The sequence below is a fragment of the Podarcis liolepis genome (genome assembly GCF_965112155.1).
Source record: "Podarcis liolepis genome assembly, chromosome: 9".
Lineage (NCBI taxonomy): Eukaryota > Metazoa > Chordata > Lepidosauria > Squamata > Lacertidae > Podarcis > Podarcis liolepis.
In genome coordinates, this window is record NC_139564.1 from 36,938,088 (window position 1) to 36,961,273 (window position 23,186).

Sequence of the window (23,186 nt, forward strand, 5' to 3'; positions counted from 1 at the left end):
CCACTGCGCTAGAAGCAGTTTAGTCATGCTGGCCGCATGACCCAAAAAGCTATCTGTGGACAAACGCCGGCTCCCTTGGCCTGAAAGCAAGATGAGCATTGCAACCCCATAGTCGCTTTTGACTGGACTTAACTGTCCAGGGATTCTTTACCTTTACCTTCACCTACACTTCATCTCTGTATCCCATGTCCTTTCTTTCTCTTTTTCTCCACTCAATTTTTTTCTTTCTTGTCTCCCATTACATCTGGCTGCTGGATCTGTGTGGGGTTTTTTTTTTTGGGGGGGGGACCCGTTTCCCTCCATTGGCGAAGGCAGAGCGGCAGGTGGGCGAGGACGGGCGTTTCCACTGCTACCTTACCTGCTCCTGAATTTTAACGGCGCGCGATAAATATCCTAACTGGTAGCGTTAGGGGCCGAATCTCCTTCTCTTGTGGGGAAAAAGGGCACATATATTACAGGCGAAGGAGAGCGAGACTGCTGTTGAGGGACGCGGCTTTCCCTCAACAGAACTAGCAACAGCAGCGCTACTTACGCTTCCCGCGTTCGGCGGCGCCGCCAGCGGCTCCGTGGCCACGCCCCCTCCTCCGCCAACCCCCTCCCCTCCCGTCGGCTTCACAGACACCCCGTCGCTAAGCGATGTCGTCACGCGCAGAGTGGCCGCCTCGCCCTGCGCTTCCGGCGCTCTGACCCTTGTCTACGGCGGCGGCGCGTAGCTCGCCCACAGGCCGCATCTCTATGGTGAGCGGCGCCAGCTCCTCCTTTTAGGGTGGCGGCCATTTTGGCCGGGTGGCAGCCGGAGCACGTTGTCTCCGAGCCCAGCTGCGAGCCCCGGAGGGGGCCCTTCGCAGCTTCCCCGTTTCCCTCCGTCCCGGACGGGAGGCCTCCCCTTCTCCCCCCCACTTCGCTTCTTGGTAAGTAAAAGCTGCCGGAGAGCGATAACTTGGCGGTCACCCGCTCCTCCTCTGGGCAAGTGGGGCCGCTTGAGCGGCTGGAGATAAGGCTGGCTGGGCCGCGCGGGTTCCCGGCCGGCTTCGGCTGTATGAGGAACACGCAGGGCCCCGCCGGCCCTTCCAGCTGCCGAGTAGGCAGGGCAGGCTCCAGCCTCTCGGGGTCCCTTCCTTCCCCCATAGTTCTTCGCCATCTCCACGGGTTGTCGAGCCCCTTGGTTCTCCCCGAGCCTCCATAATGATTTCGGCTCCTTTTTTCCCCACGCAGAGGCCTTTGTTTGGGGGCTGGGGGGCTTCCACGCTTTGGAAAGGGAAAATGGTTTTTTTGGGGGGGCGGGTTGGCTCCAGCTAAACAGACCCTCCTGGTGAGAAAGGTTAAAACAGTGGTCGACTTTCAAAAGGTGTTAAAATTACTCTTCTTTTTCCTCTTGCATGAGCCGCTCAGGTAAGCTTGTCATAAATCAAGACCTTCCCCGCCCCCCGCATTGTTGGCTGTATCCTCCATCTCCTGTTAAATTTAGTGTCGGTGGCCCTCCATACATATATACCTAAAGAGAGAGGGAGAGTTCCAGTCCCTTGGTTTTTAATCTTCTGAGATGTAAGGCCACGTCTGTGCCATGCATTTAAAGCACTGCTGCGGCATTTTAGCAGCCCTGACTTCCCACAAAGAATCTTGGGAGCTGTAGTTTTTTTCAGGGTGTGGAGAGCCCTTAGGAGATCCCATATTCCCCTGACAGAGCTCCTAGGAAAGAGGAGTCGCTTGTTAAACCACTTTGGAAAATGTAGCTTTATGAGGGAACAGGCATTTTGTGACAACTCAGTATCCACAGCAAACTACGGTTCCCATGTTTATTTAAGGGAAGCCCTGACTGCTGAAGTTTATAGTACTTTAAATGCATGGTGTGGCAGTAGTATTGACATGAGTAGACTAGTGTCTCTTTTTAACAAAGTTAGTTGAGATGGATAAATTGGTCTTCTACTGGAAAATTTGACATGCTGCTGCTGTCTAAAGTTGGTAGAAGGCTATTTATTACACAGAATCATACAATTGTAGGGTTGGAAGGTACCATAAAAATGTGCACTTTCTTTATCCCCCCTGCATTAAGTAATGGCTTGGTTAAGGATGGTCCCTCTATGGCAGTGGTGTCCAAACTTTTTTCAAAGAGGGCCAGATTTGATGAAGTGAAGGGCCGTGAGGGCTGACCAAAGTTGTTGAGGTTTTCTTAGGATTTTACCCCAGGAAATAAACTGCCACAGGGACCAGATTAAACTGACCAGTGGGCCGGACATGCTTGCTCTGTGGTTTTCCATTGTGGATTTTAGGATGATTAGTTGAACTCTGTGTACATGTAGGAGTTGCCTTTTTAAAGTTAAAATAGGTGTGTTCGTCTTCGTCTGTTGGAGCCGAAGTGAGAGAGATAAGGTACCTTAAAGGTTAACCATTTTTATTGCTAACAGCTGCTTAAAAATATTCTCACTCATGTTTGTTCAGTCACATCAGGCAGTTCTGAAGGACCTAGAAGTCAAAACGCATTGAGAATTATATCATTTCTTATGACAATAATTATGGAAAGTGGTCTACGAAAAATGCTGTACAGAAATAGAAATCCCAACTGAGGTACAAAAACAGGATCTCTGCACTGGGGAGAACTTGGCTTATAGCTGGAGCTTTGCTTCCTTTTCCTGTGTCAGCAGTTCTCTTTGCCAGAAAAACCAGCTTCTTAAATAGCTTATTATTATTGCTATATCAAAGCTCTCACGGCATATTTCACTCTCTCGCAGCATATGCTAGTCACTTCTCTCTTTCCTGGCCCTCATGAGGAAAAACTGATATCTTTAAATGAAAAGAGGGGGTGGAGATTACAGAGGCAGAAAGTGGCCTGCCTTTGAATTCCTACAGGGTGGAGCTTTTTGGTCTAACTACTGGCCAACTATAATATCAAGTAGAATACCAGCAAACATGACCCCTGTTCAGAATTAACATAATTTGATGCCTGCAGCTGGGGCCTCCTGAGGGGCGCGGGCCCAAGCGAAGCCTCCAGCACCAGATTCCTCTCCCAGGTGCCACTTGTGGCTGCCGCCTACCCTCCCCTGCTGCTTCACCCACTGGGCTCCTGGCAGCTGCTCACCTCAGCCCGGACCAGGCAGCCATGATGCAAGTGAGCCAGCTACAGGGTCGGAGGTGGCCCCGTGGGTGGCCCACAGAAAACTCAGAACACGGTGCCGGGAGAGCAAGGCCTTCCCATGGATATGCCAAACTATTAAAACTCTTGGACAATTTCTGATTTTCTCTCAATGGCAAGGATTGGTCTGGCATCAGTTTTTGGCTACTTGATTGTTGATTGTTAAAGAAAATTTCAGTATTGCATTGGGTGTATTTACTCTGGCTGGAATAACAGATTTGTTGGATGGCTTTATTGCACGAAACTGGGCCAACCAAAAATCTGCTTTAGGAAGTGCCCTGGACCCTCTGGCTGATAAAGTTGTTGTCAGCGTCCTATACATTAGCCTGACTCGTGCAAATCTTATTCCAGTTCCTCTTACATCTATGATAATTTTAAGGGACATTGCATTAATTGCTGCTGTTTTTTATGTGCAATACAGAACTGTTCCTCCACTAAGAACACTTAGATATTTTAATCAATGTTATGCCACTGCTCAGTTAAAGCCAACATTTATCAGCAAGATGAACACAGTACTACAGCTCATCTTAGTGGCAGCTTCTTTAGCAGCTCCTGTTTTCAATTACGTGGACAGTATCTTCAGACCTTGTGGTGCATCACAGCTTTCACAGTGACAGCATCTGCTTACAGTTACTCACTGGCCGAAAAACAGTTTAGGTGCTAAACAGCAACTGAAGGATCTCAAGAGTGAGTTGCTGACTTTCTATTTGGTTTGTGTTGGGATGGCATTGCCTGCATAATATTTGGACTATGGATAAAGAACACTTCTTTTGATAGCTTTGTCTCAGTGGAAACCATGTCTTCACATTGAAGCTAATCAGAAGTTAAAATGAAGATTTGATCATGTAAATATTCTTAATTTTCAATGCACTTTTTCAATTTCTTGCAAATAAAATATATTTTACCTTAAAGCAATTTTTTAAAAAGAATTACAGTAACATAATTGAGTAATAGTGTTTTTCTGCCACACTGAGGCATTTGCTGTGTAGGTAGAAGGTTGGGTTGTCTGTTTTAAAGGCAAGTCTGTTATATATGTAATATGATGAGGATGGCCAACTTTGTTTTTACAGTGACCATTCTGTTTTCCAGACTGTGGTCCAAGGTATTCTGCTGTGCAAACAGCTTTATTATAGAGCCTACCTAGCAATAAGAATTTTCCAGTAATAGAGAACATGCACTGGGGTGTAGCATTCTGTACAAAGAACACTTTAATGTATTTACATTAAGGATGTGAGAGAAGGAGAATAAGATAGAATATCTTTGTTTATCTGAAAACATTTATCTGAAAGTTGAGGCAGACCCCCAAAACTCCTTATTCCTCTCTGGCTCAGAAGTGTGCTCTTCAGTGGTAAGGTAAATGTACCCCTGCCCATACGGGCCAGTCTTGCCAGACTCTATGGTTGTGCGCTCATCTCACTCTATAGGCCGAGAGCCAGCGCTGTCCGCAGACACTTCCGGGTCACGTGGCCAGTGTGACGAAGCTACTCTGGCGAGCCAGAGCCGCACACGGAAACGCCGTTTACCTTCCCGCCAGTAAGCGGTCCCTATTTATTTACTTGCACCCGGGGGTACTTTCGAACTAGGTTGGCAGGCGCTGTTACCGAACGACGGGAGCGCACCCCGCCGCGGGGATTCGAACCGCCCACCATGCGATCGGCAAGTCATAGGTGCTGAGGTTTTACCCACAGCGCCACCCGCGTCCTTGTCAGTGGTATTTCTTTTTTTTTTTTCATGAAATACTCATTGTCCCATTGGGATTCTATTCCTTAATTTCCTTTCTCTCTGTCTTTCTAATCCTATTTTATTGTTGTATTACTTAATCATGTGTTATATTCATGGTATTCCTATTGTCACGTCTGGTCTGTTATGTTTTTGATTATGTAACTACTTCTGTAAAGAGCTTAGTCAAAAAGATATTTATAAGTATTCATATTGTATTGTTATGCTGAACATACTTAAAGATGTATCCCCTTATCTCGACAGTTACTATTCTGCAGAGTGTACTTTCGTGGTATTACCATTTCAATCTCTGGTTGGGCCCAATTTCTAAAGCATTTTTTAAATAAAAGATTTCCCTAGAAAATTGTCTATTCTGCTCACCTAGTTATTGTAATACCTGATTTTCAGGACAGTACACTTGCAGCTAAAGATCATGGCACTAGAAGCATGCTAGTATTTGATTTACCTTATAATTTTGTAGCGTCCAACTCAGAGGTAGGAAGCATAGTTATCGGAGATAATGAGGCAGTTTTGCAGGAGGCAAAAGCACAATGTTCTTGAAGGCAGCATATTCCCAGTCATCTTGCTGTTAAGTCCTTACCAGTTCAAGTGTTAACTTAAATTTGGTTATACATGAAAGTGAATTTATCAATCCATGGTAGTAAAGAAGCTTGTAATATTGATGGGTGGAGTTGAGCCAGAGACTTTTTTCCATTGCTAGGAGACAATGCCTTTGTCATTCAGTATGTGCCACTAGTTTTTCACAGCATCAAAATGACCCATCAATTACCACAATGAATTTTTAAAGTGGAGAATAAAATTACTGTGGTGTATATAAGCATGCATGAATAAGAAAATGTAAGAGACCTCTTTATGTTTCCTTGGATAAAAATACTTTCCAGAAATAATTTGTCACTTTGCAAGAAAAAGTAATTAGAAGTATGTGTATATATCTATATTTTAATTGCTTTGAGGATTTTTTACAGTCAAGCGGTATGTACATTTTATCGTGTGTATGAATATACACACACATTTCATCAGCTCTGCAGGTTGGTTTTGATATATTTTCTTGACACTTTGTTGAATATAAGTTGAAGTATTAAAATATGGCAGGATAGGTCCTATCTTTGAAATATGCATAAGGAAGGTAACCAGATTTTTCTCTTTCATTGCATTTCTCAGTCTCTGTAGTTTTCCATATAAAAACTGGTATTTCTTCCTTGTCTGTCACAACCAGCTGAATAAATATTGGGAACCTGAGCAGGTTGGGAATCCGTGACCCTCCAAATGCTGTTGGGATTCTTAACTATTGCTGACTATTGCTCATGCTGGCTGGGGCAGGTGTGAGTTGGAGGGCAACACATTCCCAGTTTCTAGACTTTGCCCACAATGATTGCCTGTCAAAATGAGAACCCATGCCTGAGTTTAATGAACATGCTTGATCTTGGACTGCACTTCTTATATCATTATATAGCATACTCCAATCCTGTGCTTTCTCACTTTTTATTAATCATTCTGTTTGTTTCCACCTAGAACTTGAATTATCCAATTCCATTGTTTTGGAATCTCAAGTCTGTGTTATCTACGTAATTCTAAGTTCATCACAATGGCTGATAAGCTAACAAGAATTGCTATTGTGAGCCATGACAAGTGTAAGCCAAAGAAATGCCGTCAAGAGTGCAAAAAGAGCTGTCCTGTGGTTCGAATGGGTAAGGAACTGAAAACTCTTAATACAAAACTCTGTTAAAATTAAATCAGGTTGAATGTTTCACTTACTGGTTTCTAGACTACAGAGTCAGATTTTTAAGTATCCAGCGTATCTGCCATCTTCAGTAGTTTTTTGGGGGTTTTTTTGGAATGTAGGAAAGTACAGTATCATATCAAGAATATGGAGAATTTGGGGCAATCAAAACCATGAAAACTGCATCATGTGGAATTCAAATTCATGACTATTTGAGGTCTAAGTCACAAATTGATGCTACTGCGTGGTTTCTAGATCACATTCCATACTAATGCTTTCAATAAGACCTGCGTGTCTAACCTTTTTAATATTCCTTTTCACCAGGGAAGCTGTGCATAGAAGTGACATCACAGTGCAAAATAGCATGGATTTCTGAAACATTGTGCATTGGATGTGGTATTTGCATTAAGGTAAAGATTATGTCTAGTAATAATCATTGAAATCTGTTTAAAACATATGTCACATTAGAGCTGTTTGGACATGGGTGATCTCATCTCCCCATCCCACCTCCATACATTGAGAATTTTGGGCTTGTGTGCTTCGTCTCTGCACGTCCCCTGCCTCCCAGACATTCAAATAAGCATGGCCAGTGACGTACCGTTGTAAACTCTGAAAACCCCACTGTGGCCTGGTTCACACAGTACATTAAACCATAGTTTAAAATAAACTGGTTTAATGAGAACAAGCGGTGTGCTGGTAAATGTTGCTGAGATAACATGCTTTGCTGCTCTCACCCACCCACTGCTGCTGGAAAATACGTTGTGGTCTCGCTTGTCTCTCCCCCCCCCCCCCACCACACTTTTTTTGGGGGGGGGGTCTCCTGACAAAGTTCAAGAGGGAAACCAAGGTTTGTTCTTGGTTTGCTTCTCATGGTTTGTATGTAAGTCTAAGTTCAGATGGCAAATCAGACCATGGCTTGTTTCCTGACAACACAGTAGGATAGGGGCAGCAAATACAAGTGAAAAACAGTCTTATTCCAATACTATACTTGGCTTCTGTTTTGTTTATTTGTTGTAACGTAAAGCTTATTTTATTTGTGTTACAGAAATGTCCTTTTGGAGCCTTGTCCATTGTTAACTTGCCTAGCAACCTGGAGAAAGAAACAACACACAGATACTGTGCCAATGCCTTCAAACTTCACAGGTATCACTCTGCTACAATCCCTGAAAAGTTGTTAATATAAATTATTGTCATTATTTGTTAATCACCTTCCACTTTCCTTCAAGGCAATGTACAAAATAAAATAATAACAGCTGTTAAAAAGTTAACGGGGGGGGAACCAGGATTTGAATTTTTAAACGATACAGAATGGACACCCATGACAGAGATTTATTCATCCAGCTGGTAAAGCTTGTCACACACACAAAAAATGTATTCAGTTGTTTCCAGAAAGTGCAGGTAGTGGGTGCCTGTCGTATTTTGACAGCTAACATGTTGTGACACACAGTTTGGAAAGCTCTGGTTTAGAAGAAAGAAGCCATTCCTTCCAAGATAGGAGTATATGAGAGAGAGAGAGAGAGAGAGAGAGAGAGAGAGAGAGAGTGTGTGTGTGTGTATGACTTACGGTGAAAAGTCTTTCCTTCTGAATTACTCTCCTTGGTAAATGTGTTTTGTTTGCCTTTGTAAAGTAATTAAAGGATAGTGTATATAATGTTAAATTCCAGAGCAAATAGAGATCACTTCAGATATCATTAATTATATTTCCTTATTTTTGATGAAAATGATGCACATAATGGGATTGAGAGAGGAAAGCATATTGAATTAATACCTAAATTCTGTATTGCTTTAGATAAGGCTGTGTCGCTTTATTGTTGTGTAAAATGTTGGATTACTTTATGAAGGTTGCCTATTCCACGTCCAGGAGAGGTGCTGGGGTTGGTTGGAACCAATGGTATTGGAAAGTCAACTGCCTTGAAAATCTTAGCAGGAAAACAGAAGCCAAACCTTGGAAAATATGATGTATGTATTTTAAATATATGCCAAATGTGATTTCCTAATATCCTTTGAAACTGCATTTTGCAGTTCTTGTGCAAATGAAAACGAGTAGTGCTTGCTAGACTGGCAGCATTACTTTGCCCCAATAAGTAAAATCTATATAGCCATTTAACCATTAGGAAGTTCACAAATATGTATGCTAAGAGATGTACAAACGTCTTTCACGTGAGGATGTTAACCATCATTTTCCTGTTGGACCAAGAAGTTAACGGGTGGGAAAAGGAGGATGTTGAAAGGACGAGCGTTGTAAAGCAGCAGTGATGACAGGTTTTGCCATAAGCATCTTTCCACTCTATTGCTATTGGTCTTTTTTATTTTATGCATTATTATGCCATTCTGTGTTACAAACACAGAAACATAGGGTGCTGCTTTATACCACGTCAGACCATCTAACTCAATATTGCTTACACTAACTGGCAACAGCAGTCAAGGGTTTCAGGCAGAAGTCTTTTCCCAGCCCTAGCTTAGCTGGAGGTTCAGGGAATTGAACTTTTGCATGCAATGTACCTTTTGACCTTTTGCAGGCAATGCACATGCTCTACTACCAAAATACAGTTCCTATTCCGTTCCCCCTTTCCAGCTGTGAATTCACTTGCATTCACATCCCACATAAACACTTCGTGGTTTTTGCCTTGTGTAGTAGTATTTTGTGAAAACTTTAAACCCCAAAGCTTGAATTGATATACCATACTTTGGGGGGGGGGGGGAATCCTTGCGTAATTAGGAATATCATTTTTATACCTCCATTAAAAGTTTAAAATCCTAGATTTCTGTGACGGAATGCATAAGTAAGCAGTAGGTTCAGACATCTCTATTCTGACTACTTGACCTGATTGATGTTAAATTTAAGTTTTTGTACAAAAAATGGTTGCCTACAAGTAGATGTCATGACTTGCTAACTGTATTCTATACAAGTTGGATGGGTTAAATTTAGTTCTGCATGATTTGTTTCAAACTAGCTTCTCAAAAATACCACCTGGCAATTTCTCTGATGTAAAAAAGAACAGAGCTGTAAGCTGCTGCTGCTACTGCTTTATGAAACACATGATAGACACATTTGTGAGTCACATTACACGATAGCTAATAGTTTAGCATGAATGTGAAGATTACACCTGCTTTTCTTCTCTCCTAGCATGAGTGGGAGTGAAAAGCATAATCCCTAGCTTCCAGTTAAAACTGAACGGGAATTGTGATTTCTTTACTTCTAAACAACCCATGTTCAAAAATAAATCTTGGCATCGCATCATGGCTTATTTGGAGTGCAATAAACCATGATCTCTGGTTCAGACCTAACACTTAGGTCACATATTTTGCTTTATTCCTTACATTAGAGGAGTTGAAACAAAATTTTAAAATTCCTGTATCTAGAATTAGAGGAGTTGTGCTTTGTTCCTTCTCCTAGGGGACTAGAAAACAGGAAGCCACTTATACATTCAATGTACAGTGCTTACTACAGACAACTGGGGTGTGATCACAGCCAATGTTGCTCTAGGAGACCACTTCTCCCTCATGAGCACTTGAAGCATTTTCTCAAAATGCCATTCGAAATATTCTTGTCCTTAGACGTGTTTCCATACCTCTCAAGTATTTATTTGAAATGCTTTTGTATAGGATCCTCCTGATTGGCAAGAAATCCTGACTTACTTTCGAGGATCTGAGTTGCAGAACTATTTCACCAAGATCTTGGAAGATGACCTCAAGGCCATCATTAAGCCCCAGTATGTGGACCAGATCCCTAAAGCTGCTAAGGTGAGTAAGCTTGTTGGCTAAGGCTGCAGTCCTAAGTTCCCTTATCTTGGAGTAAACTTCATTGAATTCAGTAGGACTTAGTTCTGAGTAGACATGGCTAGGATTGTGCTGTAAGGTGGGATGGGGGGGAAGAAACAGGCCGGTTTTCTGTATGGGGTAGGGGTAAAGGTAAAGGACCCCTGGATGGTTAAAGTCCAGTCAAAGGTGACTATGGGGTGTGGTGCTCATCTTGCTTCAAACCGTGGGAGCCGGTGTTTGGCCACAGACAGCTTTCCAGATCATGTGGCCAGCATGACTAAATGCTTTTGGCACACACAGGACCGTGATGAGTGCCAGAGCGCACGGAAATCCTGTTTACCTTCCTGCCATAGTGGTACCTATTTATCTACTTGCACTGGTATGCTTTCAAACCGCTAGGTTGGCAGAATCTGGGACAGAGCAATGGAAGCTCGCCCCGTTCTGTATGAAAGATATAAGGCAGAGTTTTAGTCAAGAGCAGATTACAATTTTAGTATAGTATCTCATATCGTGGCTTAAGTAAAGTCCTGATTGTCATCTTATTGTGACAGGGAACAGTGGGCACTATATTGGATAGGAAAGATGAAACTGGCACACAGACTATTGTATGTCAGCAGCTTGGTAAGTGATGTTTTTATACAAAGTTTTAAAATAATCTGCGTAATTAGTCCTAAAAGCTTTCTGTTTTGTTTTTAAAATTGAAACTTCTTTCATAAACCTTAAACTTTTAAATTCACATTCAGCATGATATTTTTTTTAAATTTAAGAATGTTTATAGATTGCTTAGTGCAGAATGGTGATTAATATTAGTTACTTATGAAATTTTAGGCTTTCTTTATAAAAGTATAATCATGTGTCCCAGTAATAGGACTTAAGCTAAAAATTGATTGGATCCAGACTAAGTTAGTCATGCTGTAGACCCATTGAAATCAGTTGGACTTAATTGTGAAGAACTTCACTTTTTCCACTGGTATTGATAGTCTGGATCCATCTCATTCACAATAAAACCAATTAATAATACAGTAACCATAAAATAAATGCCACAGAATTACCAAATGAAGGCCCAAATTACAAACACAAGAGGTCATTGAAAAAGGCACGTTTTCACCTTTTTATGAACAGTATGGGAATATGATGGAACCCTATGGGCTAAAGGGCACAAGGAAGAGCAGTAGTCCCCTCACCACTGCCTTTCCAGAGCCTACTTTCTAGGAATGAACAAAAACATTTATAAAATATTATGTCTCAAGGTTCATTCCAAAAAGGTCACCCAGAAGGATGCTATAGCTGAAGCCATAGTTGCATCCGCCAACACTTAACTTCATTTGCAGAGGGCATCAGTTCATTTTGGGACTTGTACATGTTGTGCAGTGCACACTGTTGATGCAACCCAGGTTAATGCGCGGAGTTACTTATTGAGATGAATGGTGAAGGTCTTGTGTAGAAATGAATATATTTAATTGTAACCAGTTGACATGTTAGCATATTTTGTATGTACTTGGTTGTGAGAAAAATATATTTGCAGATTTGTCTCATCTGAGGGAAAGGAACGTTGAAGATCTCTCAGGAGGAGAACTTCAGAGATTTGCCTGTGCTGTGGTTTGCATTCAAAAAGCTGACATGTATGTAGCAATTTGGCTTTTAATAGTGACTTCAGTAACTTTGCTAATGTTAAAATATTGTTTGTGACCTGAGTTGTATGCATAATTTTCACTCACTTTGTCATGCGGGCCAGGCATTTCGAAAGTTCAAAATTAGACCTTAATTTTTTCACTTACCTAATTAACTTCACGTCTTTTACTGACTAGGGTTTATAAACTGTGTGAAATCTAGTGTTGTGCAAGTGGAGCTATCTTTCCTCCCTGCAGCCCATCACAACCACCAAACGTGCTCTGAAGAATCACTTGACATGCCAGAGCAGATCTTGATGGTTTGCAGGAGAGAAGTCCTGTTGTATAACAATACAATCATCATCATCATCATTTATTATTTATATGCCACCCATCTGGCTGGGTTACCCCAGCCACTCCGGGCTGCTTCCAACAAATGAAAACACAATGAGACATTGAATATTAAAAGCTTCCCTTGTACAGGGTTGCCTTCAGATATATGAGTAGAAGTCTGTTCCCCTCACGTCCACACCATTGGATACAACCTTGTGATGTTAAGACTGAAGAGTTTCTGAGTTGGCAAGAGTCCATAATAGTCACATGACCATTTCTATTACAAATTATTTTATGCAGCGTTTTGACAAGAGATTATTCAAATTTTAGCATTCAGCATGCTTTAAACTTGTATTTATAACCAGGGGTGCTGTTCATGGAGACCAATCTATTCTGCAGACAACATAGGGGCTGAAATGCTTGCTGTGACTTAACACGAGTGTTCACTTTCTAGCAAGGAAGCTCACGTGGAGTTGTCCATGTGTAACATTGAAAAGACATTTTCCACAACTTACTGGAGGAATTCTTTGAGTGAAACCAGACAGATAACTGGGTCCTCTGTGCTCGCCCAGTGGGTTATCACTGCTTTGTTTGATACTGTGGCAGAAGAACAAGGCACCAAATGCCAGAGCATAGTGGAGGAGGAAGAGGAGGTGGGGCTATTAAGCCTTTGAGAAATGGGACATGGCAACAGAATATTGTATCCTCACCCCTTAGCAGGAGTACTAGTATTCAGGATTCCAGCCTGCCATGCCCTCCAGGGTATTGCAAGCTCTGTAAATGGTTCAAATGGGCCAATTCATTCCTCTACATAAGACACATTTTCATTTTTCTCTTTACTAACATGACATTTCATCCCTCAAGGCTCATTTCCCATTCACTCGTTTTGAGCTTTTTGCTCCTTTGGGGTTTTAAAAAAGATTTTCTGTACTTCTGCTTACCTTTAGGTGCACCTGATGGTGCTGGCATATCCCTCTTGTTTCTCAACAATCCCTTTTTTTGGCTCCATTCTTACTGGTTCTCAGTTCATTATTAGTAGAGAGAAATGGAATTTAGGGAAGGATGGGTGGTCTGTTAAATTTGATGAACATAAAACCTGTCGTCCCCCCTTTTTCTTTTCTTGGGATAGCTTCATGTTTGATGAGCCCTCCAGCTACCTGGATGTTAAGCAGCGTCTGAAGGCTGCCATTACTATTCGATCTCTAATAAATCCTGACCGGTAAGTAATGTAATTATAAATGGAGGTACTATTACTCAAGCCTCATAATGCTGAATACATGTGATAATTTTCTTATGAGAGATATGTACTTGGAGGCGGGATGTTTAGTATCCTTACTTATAGTTCTTATTGCATGTGTTTAATATTGGTTTACTACGTAAGTTTCCTTCAGATCTGCAGTTAGAAGGTGATGCATAATTAAATTAGTAATAATACTAATTGTTCATAGTATTATCCTGCCCACTAGTGCCTGAATTCATTTCAGGTTTTGTGATTTCAACCAAAACCGATGCCAGTATGCCTTATCTTAAGCACTTACTTAGAGATGCAGAGTCTCAGGATGCTACTGTTTGTTTGTAGTTTTAATGTAGAAATAATAGGGGTGGACATTGCTTGCTCCTGGAGAATATCCCATTTACATCTATTATTTTCTGATTTAAATGTCTCTTTCTGTTTCTGTTTCTACTTTTGTAATTTATTGGGTAAAGTGGAGAATAAGCTGAAACTGACATTTTTTGACTTTCATATCTTAGTAAAATAACGGCAACCAGATTTGCAATATTTACAATTTTGCTTTAAATGCACTATGAAATGGTACCATGTACGTATGATACCATGTACTAGCAGAAAAAATTCATGCTGTCATATTTTTGCTTGAATCTAAAAACAGAAGAAAATTAATCCACCTTCTATTTGTTTTTGTTTTTCCAGGTATATTATTGTTGTGGAACATGACCTGAGTGTGCTCGATTATTTGTCTGACTTCATCTGCTGCTTATATGGTGTGCCAAGTGCTTATGGTGTTGTCACTATGCCTTTTAGTGTAAGAGAAGGTAACTATATTTTAAATCAACTTTCTCTTCTTCCTCAATTATGTGTTCTTCCTACAAAATAGTTATGTGTGATGAAAACAATTTGACATCTTTAGTGTGCATGGGTTTTTTTTTTATAAATACTTCCTAAATGCTCTCAGGCATATCATACTTAAAAAGTAGGTCACGTTAGACAAATTACTGAGCTGGGTTAGCTCTTGCCCTTACCAATATATAGTTATTTCTATCTATATAGTTCTATTCACTTCATTTCTCATCTGTTTCATCTCAGTACCATGAAAGTAATATGACATGCATTTCCAGGAGAATAGCAGACCCTGAGTACCCCTAAATAGAGCTGAGTCCTATTTTTGGGTTGTCTGTGTCAGGAGCTCATCCTACACTCGAGTAGGACCCTGGCAGAGACACATGCCCAACTGGCATGTTCTCTCCCTCCTGGTCGATCGTTCGGGAGCTTCATTAGCTTTCTTCAGCCCGAACATAACAGCGACTGATGCCAACAGACATCAGCAAACTTAGGAATCCGCAGAGTTTGTGCAGTTGCATGACAGACCTCAGCAACTCAGCATTTTAGCTAATCTACTTTATTTACATATAAACACACATGGAGCACTGCAACATGGCTCCCTCCCTCTCTAGCATCAGACAGCAAAGAGAAAAAGGACAAAGGACAATAGTCCCACTTCACGGAACACAGTAACACAAACATCCTGTCTCTGTCACTTCCCACTCTGTGGAGTCAAAACATATACCGTCATGTGAAAGACAACAATCCCTTGACTGCAGTCATGGAGCAGGAATTCTAACAGTCTGCTGTTTTGTCATGTTGGTGATTTATCTTTTGATAATCCTATGCCTGGTTTAGGTGCTCTTTACTAATGATGATTTGTCTTCTTACAGGGATAAACATTTTCTTGGATGGCTATGTTCCAACAGAAAACCTAAGGTTCCGAGATGCGTCTCTTGTTTTTAAGGTGGCAGAGACAGCTAACGAAGAAGAGGTCAAGAAGATGTGTATGTATAAATATCCCGGAATGAGAAAAAAGATGGGGGAATTTGAGCTGTCAATCGTTGCTGGAGAATTCACTGACTCTGAAATAATGGTGATGCTGGGAGAAAATGGTGAGTGTCTTTCAACCGGAGAATTCATTGTGATCTGTTTTTCAGGGGTTAGGTCCAAAGGCTGTGTCAGAATGAAAGGATATTACTTGCTTATCCCAGTTGGTAAAGTTGGGGCACATCCAATTTTGTATTTACCCTTCTGAATCCAAATTGATGCAAATAGAGGACATAGCAAAACTCTCCAGGAACAGCGTTTGGTTGTTTCCTGGCCTCATCCAAATTAATTGCAATATTTAAAACCGTTTTTAAAATGTTTCAAATGTCTCAATGGATGCTAGCAAAAGAAATGAATAGACTGAAAACCATCATTTAAAAATGAACAGCAAGTGGCTAGTGTCCCCCCACTTGGATCAAGATGTAAGCAGCTTCTCTTAATTTCTGCTAGTTTCACTACTTTGTAAACTTTGACACTTAGCTGCAGGAAGATAGTCGCACTATACATGTATGAAATACCTTTCTTCAACCAAGCATGGACTCCGTTCTCTAAAGTTTTGATTGAACACAAGGGAACAGGTGGTCTCTATAAGTCTATAAAGTAAAAAATCCATTGCATTAGAACTGGGCCTGGAAGAGAACTGAGAGCTTGTGCACCTTGTGACCAGCTGCTGTTAAATGACAGTCAAATCAACTGCATTCCACACCAACTGAGCCGTCTTACCATCCTGCATATTGGCCCCGTGTAGAACACATAGCAGTAGATTAGGAATGCTACATCAGTTCATAATAAACATGCAAGTAAAAACAACACTGAACCTGGGTTTTTAAAAAGGGATTTATTAGTATTCTGCTCTTAGTAAAAAAATTTAGTGCAGCAGTGATGGAAACTTTTGTACATCATGGTGCACTATAGTTAATATTTTACCCTGATTGCATCCATTAGTGCCAGAGGTGGGGTACAAACCATGATCTCCAGCTTAGTGATACACCCAAACCTGGAGATGATGGTTTGTTTTGTTCCAGACAAACATCAGCATAGATTCTGGTTTATGGAACAAGAACCATAAACTCCAGTTTGGATGTAACATTTTGCCACAGATTGTGGCTTTCTCCCCTGTACTTGTGGAGATGAGGGAACTGGTTACAGTTGGTGCTTTCATGATAAAACATGAACTATAGTTTACTGAAACAAGCAAACTGGACCTATATGATGCCTTTAGATCTCTATAAACAGTACTGTTCCCCAAAGCTTTGCCAATTTTATTATATGCAGATTTATGTTTTTAAAGACTAGCCATAAACTACGCTTTGCTAATTTTGATTATATATATATTTTTTAATCTTACAGGAACTGGAAAAACGACGTTCATTCGCATGCTTGCTGGGAGACTGACACCTGATGATAAAAGTAATGTTTTGTGTATTTATTTAACATATCATTTAAAACTTTAATTTTGTTTGTTATTACTGTGACTACATATGATGTTTCTCTTACAGGTGAAGTACCAGTTTTAAATGTTAGTTATAAGCCACAGAAGATTAGTCCTAAGTCTACTGTAAGTGTTTGTTTCACATTTTTACTTTCTAAGCAATAGTAACGGCAATGTCAGAGTAAGAATGAGGGGAACTGGACTAAGCAAAGTGTGAACTTATTTTGATAGGGAAGTGTACGTCAGCTACTTCATGAAAAGATTCGAGATGCCTATACACACCCCCAGTTTGTGACTGATGTAATGAAACCTCTACAGATTGAAAATATCATTGATCAAGAGGTATTTATCTCCCATGTGATACCATGTTTTGTAATTAATGGGTCCCTTCCCTCTTACACCAAGTGAATTTTTTAATATTGCTTCAACCAGGTGCAAACATTGTCTGGTGGTGAATTGCAGCGGGTTGCTCTTGCCCTCTGTCTTGGCAAGCCAGCTGATGTCTACTTGATTGATGAACCTTCTGCCTACCTAGACTCAGAACAACGTCTGATGGCGGCTAGAGTTGTCAAACGGTAAGCAGGGTAGTGGATAGGGAAAGAGGGGTGCATGTTTGCAAGGTTTCATTTGATATTTGAAGGTAGTTTAACTATTTAAAAAAAACATTTTAAAAATTGCAAAAGCCTCATTGATTTTCCCTTCCATTTCAGTTTCATTCTCCATGCTAAAAAAACTGCCTTTGTGGTAGAGCACGACTTCATCATGGCTACCTACCTTGCAGATCGTGTCATTGTCTTTGATGGCATTCCATCCAGGTGCACAGTGGCAAACAGGTAATGTACAGCGGGGGGGGGGGATATTGTAGTGCAGTTTTGATGCTTATGTTCCTATGGCGACAGGATCTGCTTCTGCATTTGGATCCTTCTACAGTGTTACCTCAGGTTAAGAACTTAATTCGTTCCGGAGGTCCGTTCTTAACCTGAAACTGTTCTTAACCTGAGACACCACTTTAGCTAATGGGGCTCCCGCTGCCGCCACACCACTGCTGGGCAATTTCTGTTCTCATCCTGAAGCAAAGTTCTTAACCTGAGGTACTATTTCGAGGTTTACAGAGTCTGTAACCCGAGGTACCACTGTACTTTGTGCTATTGAGCTATTTGCTCAATCTCTGTGGTATTCATGTTGGCTTCATGTTGATGTGATATTATTGCATGGAATTGTTGTGAAGCAATCAGAGTAAGGGCAGTACTTCCTGGCACTGGAGTCTTGTAGGTTTTTTAAAAATTGGCAACTCCCAGCAGCAGGAAGCACAATCAACACCCATGGTAAGGTCTCCACATACTTCACCTCATTCATGTCTCTCCCATCTTTACAACCTGTGAATAGTATAGCAAAAGGGGTGGCATTTTAGCCTGATACTAGTGCAAATACAGAACTTGGATTAGAAATGTTGTGTTTACTGGGTGAACGAGCCTATCAGTTTATGCGGGAATCATAAAATTGTAGGGTTGGGACTTAGCCCCCAGCAATTCAAGAATCTCAACACGTGGTCCCCCTTCCAATTTGAAACTATGATGGACCCTTGTTAGCTTTGCAAATGTACTAGCAGTTTTATTGCTGCACCACTAGGGAACCAATATTACAAAGGTGGAAAGGGAGTAATGCTAATAAGGGATGTGATTTAAGAGGCCAAGATGATTTCCTAGTGCATTCTGTTCCTAGTAAATTAAAAGAGGACCCTTTAACGGAAGTGCAGGAAAAAGAGCTTGCACTCTTGCCTCTGGAGACTATGCAGGTTTATAAGACCATTAAAAGCACCTTTGAGAAAGTAATATATACCTGCTTTCTTCACAGTCCTCAAACTCTTTTGGCTGGCATGAATAAGTTCTTGTCTCAGCTTGAGATTACTTTCAGAAGAGATCCAAACAATTACAGACCAAGAATAAACAAACTCAATTCAATCAAGGTAAGAATTCTAAGCTTTCTTCAAATCTGTCATACAAGAAAAAAATGTATGCTGGATGACCAAGCAGGGGTAAGGTTTCTAATGGTTTTTTTCTCTTCTTCTTCTTCTAACAGGATGTGGAACAGAAGAAAAGTGGGAACTACTTTTTCTTGGATGATTAAATGAAAAATTGATCATCAGTTTATAAGAATGAAAACTTTGTTATATGAAATGCAATCAGGTTTTAAAATATTTCTCATTCCAGAGGTTAAAATAGAATGTTACTGTCATGTAACATCTCCTGCCCAGTAGCAGTGTCAGAGCACCTCTTTTTGTGCCTGCCAAGGCTATCTTTTGATGTAATATTTCAAAGCAGAGACAGCTGAAGTGACCATACCAAGAAACTATGTACTTTTTTCCACAATGGGGATATTTTGGTTCAAACCTAACTTATTAATGTACCAAACGCTGACATGTTTCCAATTTTAAGTCTTTGAGCTGTTTTCTGTACAAGATGGTTTACAAAAAAGTCAAGATATAGAAATTGCTTATTTTAAAAGATTGACTCTCTGTAAATGAGGGTTTCATAAATAAATGTCATCTAAATCTACAATTGTTGTTTGAATGTCAGTGATCAGATTGTAAACATGCATAGTCCTTGACAGGCAAGATCACTCACGAGTTGTTAGTCTAGTTTCTCCCTTGAGGTTCTGTGAGTAATGCATTAAACTAATTCCAGTATATAAGTCACTGTAATGAGAAAACACCATCCTGAACGTTAGTCTGCCTAGTCCCTATTTGATCCCTCTACCTTTGGATTACGGAGCTGGTGCACATGTACTTGCTTTCATGTTTAAAAGTTCACAGCAGAGAGCCCTATAGGGTTCTGCAAGGCCCCTGTAATTGTGTCTTAATGCATGTTGTATTGACACAGCTAGTGCACCAATAGGGGGGGAAGTCAAACTATTGGAGTGTTACAGCACTTGCTGTGGCTGGAGACCAATGCAGGAGAGAAATGTTTTATTGAAGCTGGGGGTAGTTGAAGGCATCCATTTCCGCTGTTACATGTGCACCATTACGTTTCTTCTCTCCGTGCTCCTCCCAGCAGTCATTTCTCCTCTGGTCTCCAAGCACTGAGGTTATCTGCAAGGGATTCCCACATAGCGGGGTTAATGTCGTCAGCCTTCATGTCACATTTGCAGGCTATAATACAGTTTGTCTGGCTACAGGCCTGCTGCCAGCTCCCCAAAGAGCACATCCTTGTGAATCCTGCCATCTTCCATTCTGACCAAGCCAATATAAACGTCACTGAGACAGAAGTGCAAACATGTTGGGAATATGGGCTTGGCAGAGTACATCTTTGGGGGGAGGGGGGAGAAAATATGCTCTGCCAAGCCCAACTATTCCTGGGTATTTTTTAAACTAGGTATTAAGCTTCAGTTGCAAAATTGTTGCAAGCTAAACTTTACTCAGCTTCCTAGTTTACACTTGAGTTTCACTTACATCTAGTTATCAAGTAGATGTTTAAAAACCACTCGCACCATATAAAGAAATTCAGAAAAAACAAAACTTTTTTAATTATAGCATGCATCAGAAGGGTATCCATAAACAGTATCATTCAAGTCTCCTGATGGAAGTTACACAATCTCTTGGACACAAAATAGCAGTAGCCATCACCTTCTCCACTGATATACACACACAAATATACACAGTTCAACTTTACAGAGAGAAAAAATGGAGCACATATTTCAGTGCTTTGTAAGGCAAAATAAAGCAACCAGATTGATAGTGTAATGTAAATTAGAAATCTCCCACTCAAAGATGGGTAACCAGGCTTTATATATATTTTTATATATAGGCAGGAAGGAGGCTTTAAAAAAAGGAAAGAACAAACAATACAAACATTTCCACAGTGTAAAGGGGCAGGCAAAGGAGGCTTAACAGCAACTCACTGCCTAAGCCTTGCTTAAACAGAAAAGGGAAGCTTAGATCTAGCCCATGCATTTCTCACACAGCAAGTGTTTTAAGGATTTGTCAGTGCAAAAGTATCTTAAAAGTTCTGTTGTAACAGTTGCAAAACTATTTTGGAAATGTACTTTTGTCGAGGGTACATAGTTGGCATAGGCACCATTACAATCATACCAGTGTTAAGACTGCCTGGAAGAATTCACAACAACTTCCTACCAGTTTATACACTAGTATTCTTGATTGCTTTTTACAAGTACAAGAAATGCTTTATAAAATTAAAAAATATATACCCCTATGAGTAAGACACTATCAACCACCTAGGACACACAAGGATAGTTGACTACCTTATGTGGCATCTTAACTGAAGCAAAACTCAACCTCACATGTTCAAGTTTCACAGATTTTTGAGATGAAAGGCCTTTGGATTGGAAGCACATCAAAGTCAAGTCCAGGAAGCTACAAGTGTTTAGACCCAAGAGGCAGTATGCGAGGACATACATTCTATTTGGTTCAACATTCTTCACTGTCATCTGTCAAAATACTCAACTGCAGTAGGTTTCCATTGTAGCAACTTTTTTTCTATTATAAATTCCAAAGAAAAAGTCCAAACACCAAACCTACCTTTCAATATTTTAAACACAACAGTTTATATAGTTTTCGGAATTTAAATAAACCAACTAGCATTTATTTATTTTTAATTTCCAAAAGTTATTTAACCCTCGTGAGGTTATTCCCCCTGGGCCTCACGTCACTCTTCAAAAATAGAAAAGGGATTTCTGCTCTTTAAAGAAAACAAAGAGGGGAAACCTTTGGGCACATTTCAGCTGTCAACATTCTCGTGCATGCTGAAGCCTTCCGGAAGAAGTGCTCTTAAGGCAGCTGCTGCCCACGATAACCATCTCCCATGTTTGCCCTCCTTCTGTCATTCCGATATGGCCTTCCTCTATAATTGCGGTGATACTGAAAGCCATCATCTCTGCTTCTGCTATGCGCCCCCCGCCAGGTTTCTTCATTTCTTGAGTAATGGTATCCCCCCCGTCCAGGAGGGTAACCCCATTCACCTCTAGGCCTTCTGCCACCTCCATAAGTTTGGTTATAAAACTGTTTTGACCGGCCACTCCTCAGCATATCACATACTTCATGCTCATCTTCAGAACTCTCTTCCCTTGGCCTTTGTACCCGACAATCCTCTAGGCCTGCACTGGCTTGGTCATTCTTCTCTTTATGGCTAAAAGAAGAGTTTTTCGATTCTCTTTTTGGCGTTGACACCACCTGTCTTCTGCTGTCCTGCATCTCTGTGGATGGGTTTTGGAGTGGAGACTCTGCTTGTGTAGCAGATGGCGCAGCAGGACAAGCCTGCTTCTCCCTAGGCACTCTGGTTGAGGTTTTATTTAGAACGTTACAGTCACTCTTTGCAGTGGCTGCAGAGACAGGGGAGCCTTGGGTGCAGTTTTCACTCCTTGCCTTCTGAAACGACTCAGTGTATCCCGTCGCTGCAGCAAGGCCCTCCTTAGGCAAGCCGGCATCAGCTCTCTTGTCCACAGGAGGCACAACCACTTGTCTCACCCCAGAATTGTCAACATAGCCCTGAACAGGGTACCCATACCAAAGTTGAGAGTACACTGGTGCAACAGGAACAGGTCCTAGAAATTGATTCTGCCCAAACGGAGGTTGTGAGAACACGCTTTGGCCCCCGAAGGACTCGTCGTATTCAGCCGGAAGGCCTTGCCCTAGATTCTCAGACTCGACACAGACAAGTCCTTGGCTTTCGGGCACCTGAGCAGCCGGTATGAAGAGGGGCACAGATGGAGGCCGGGTGTCAGCCTGCGGACTCTGGCCATTCATTCCGACTTCATTCTGCCCAGGCAAGTGTCCGTCTATTCGGGCAGCTTCGTTTCCGTTCTGAGATAAAGAAACCTCTTGCATCCAAGGGTTGTGGGAATACACTGCCAGGGACACCTTCGGGTACATTCGGCAGGCTGTTAGGCAAGCCTGATGAAGAGGGTACAGATACGAGTGAGGGGCCCACATGGGGCAACTGTACGCCTGCAGAAACGCAAACAAGGAAAACTTGGATGAAGTTTTCACACGAAAAATCATCGATCTAGTTTTTCAAGTTCTTGTTTTTCATGCCTAATGCAGTATTTTGGTTAACGTCATCCAGTTACAGTTCTAATGTGCATAGGTTATTATTTTCCCTAATGCATGACACCTCAATGGCATATCATTACATTAACTCACATTACTAAGCTAAAGGTGTCCCCTTATAAAGTAGCCCCCACATATTGGCAAACCTTCCTAAATGGGGTTAAGGTTTTTCTTCTGGGTCTCCCAGAAACACTCTTAATAGAACAGCAATAATTTTAACTATTTGTTAAGGTGACGGCCACACTATTACAATCCCCCCTCATACAGGGAGATTGTTGTGGCACAGCTG

General features: G+C 41.3%; 4 protein-coding genes across 9 annotated transcripts in view; 2 read left to right on the plus strand and 2 right to left on the minus strand.

The window, feature by feature from the left end:
* Positions 1-654, minus strand: part of ANAPC10 (anaphase promoting complex subunit 10) — a 57,318-nt gene extending 56,664 nt beyond the window's left edge. For 2 of the 3 annotated variants that reach the window (XM_083520168.1, XM_083520165.1), the window contains exon 1: positions 533-654. The gene's annotated coding sequence lies outside the window, so the exon portion shown is untranslated. Of the gene's footprint in view, positions 1-358 lie in introns of all 3 variants that reach the window. The other variant, XM_083520166.1, reaches the window with a different exon arrangement.
* On the plus strand, positions 641-19,394 carry ABCE1 (ATP binding cassette subfamily E member 1). 2 transcript variants are annotated; one of them, XM_083520030.1, is made up of 18 exons: positions 641-738; positions 6,383-6,558; positions 6,915-7,000; positions 7,636-7,733; positions 8,432-8,549; positions 10,197-10,334; positions 10,904-10,973; positions 11,878-11,974; positions 13,425-13,514; positions 14,226-14,347; positions 15,248-15,469; positions 16,755-16,814; positions 16,904-16,962; positions 17,068-17,178; positions 17,269-17,411; positions 17,547-17,669; positions 18,691-18,802; positions 18,916-19,394. In XM_083520030.1, exons 2-18 carry the CDS (start codon positions 6,456-6,458, stop codon positions 18,961-18,963), a joined length of 1,800 nt encoding a protein of 599 aa, XP_083376156.1. In that variant the 5' UTR covers positions 641-738; positions 6,383-6,455; the 3' UTR covers positions 18,964-19,394. The 2 variants fall into 2 exon arrangements, with proteins under 2 accessions (XP_083376156.1, XP_083376155.1); XM_083520029.1 differs by having other exon boundaries at positions 735-911.
* On the plus strand, positions 3,070-4,475 carry LOC310714633 (cardiolipin synthase (CMP-forming)-like). Its single transcript, XM_083520146.1, is given in 4 exon segments — positions 3,070-3,210; positions 3,212-3,290; positions 3,292-3,700; positions 3,703-4,475. Coding segments are annotated over 4 exon segments (693 nt in total). The 5' UTR covers positions 3,070-3,097; the 3' UTR covers positions 3,795-4,475.
* A 940-nt stretch (positions 19,395-20,334) lies between the features above and the next one.
* The window catches only part of OTUD4 (OTU deubiquitinase 4), a 72,102-nt gene continuing 69,250 nt past the window's right edge, over positions 20,335-23,186 (minus strand). For all 3 annotated transcript variants that reach the window (XM_083519869.1, XM_083519867.1, XM_083519868.1), the window contains exon 21: positions 20,335-22,795. In XM_083519869.1, the coding sequence (XP_083375995.1) occupies positions 21,620-22,795 (1,176 nt within the window). In that variant the 3' untranslated portion in view covers positions 20,335-21,619. The remainder of the gene's footprint in view (positions 22,796-23,186) is intronic.

Coding starts and splice junctions, on each gene's coding strand:
- ABCE1 (XM_083520030.1), top strand. CDS start 6,456: ATGGCTGATAAGCTAACAAGAATTGCTATTGTGAGCCATGACAAGTGT. Junction 7,001..7,635: donor GATGTGGTATTTGCATTAAG/GTAAAGATTATG, acceptor TTTGTGTTACAG/AAATGTCCTTTTGGAGCCTT. Junction 16,815..16,903: donor ACTGACACCTGATGATAAAA/GTAATGTTTTGT, acceptor TTTCTCTTACAG/GTGAAGTACCAGTTTTAAAT.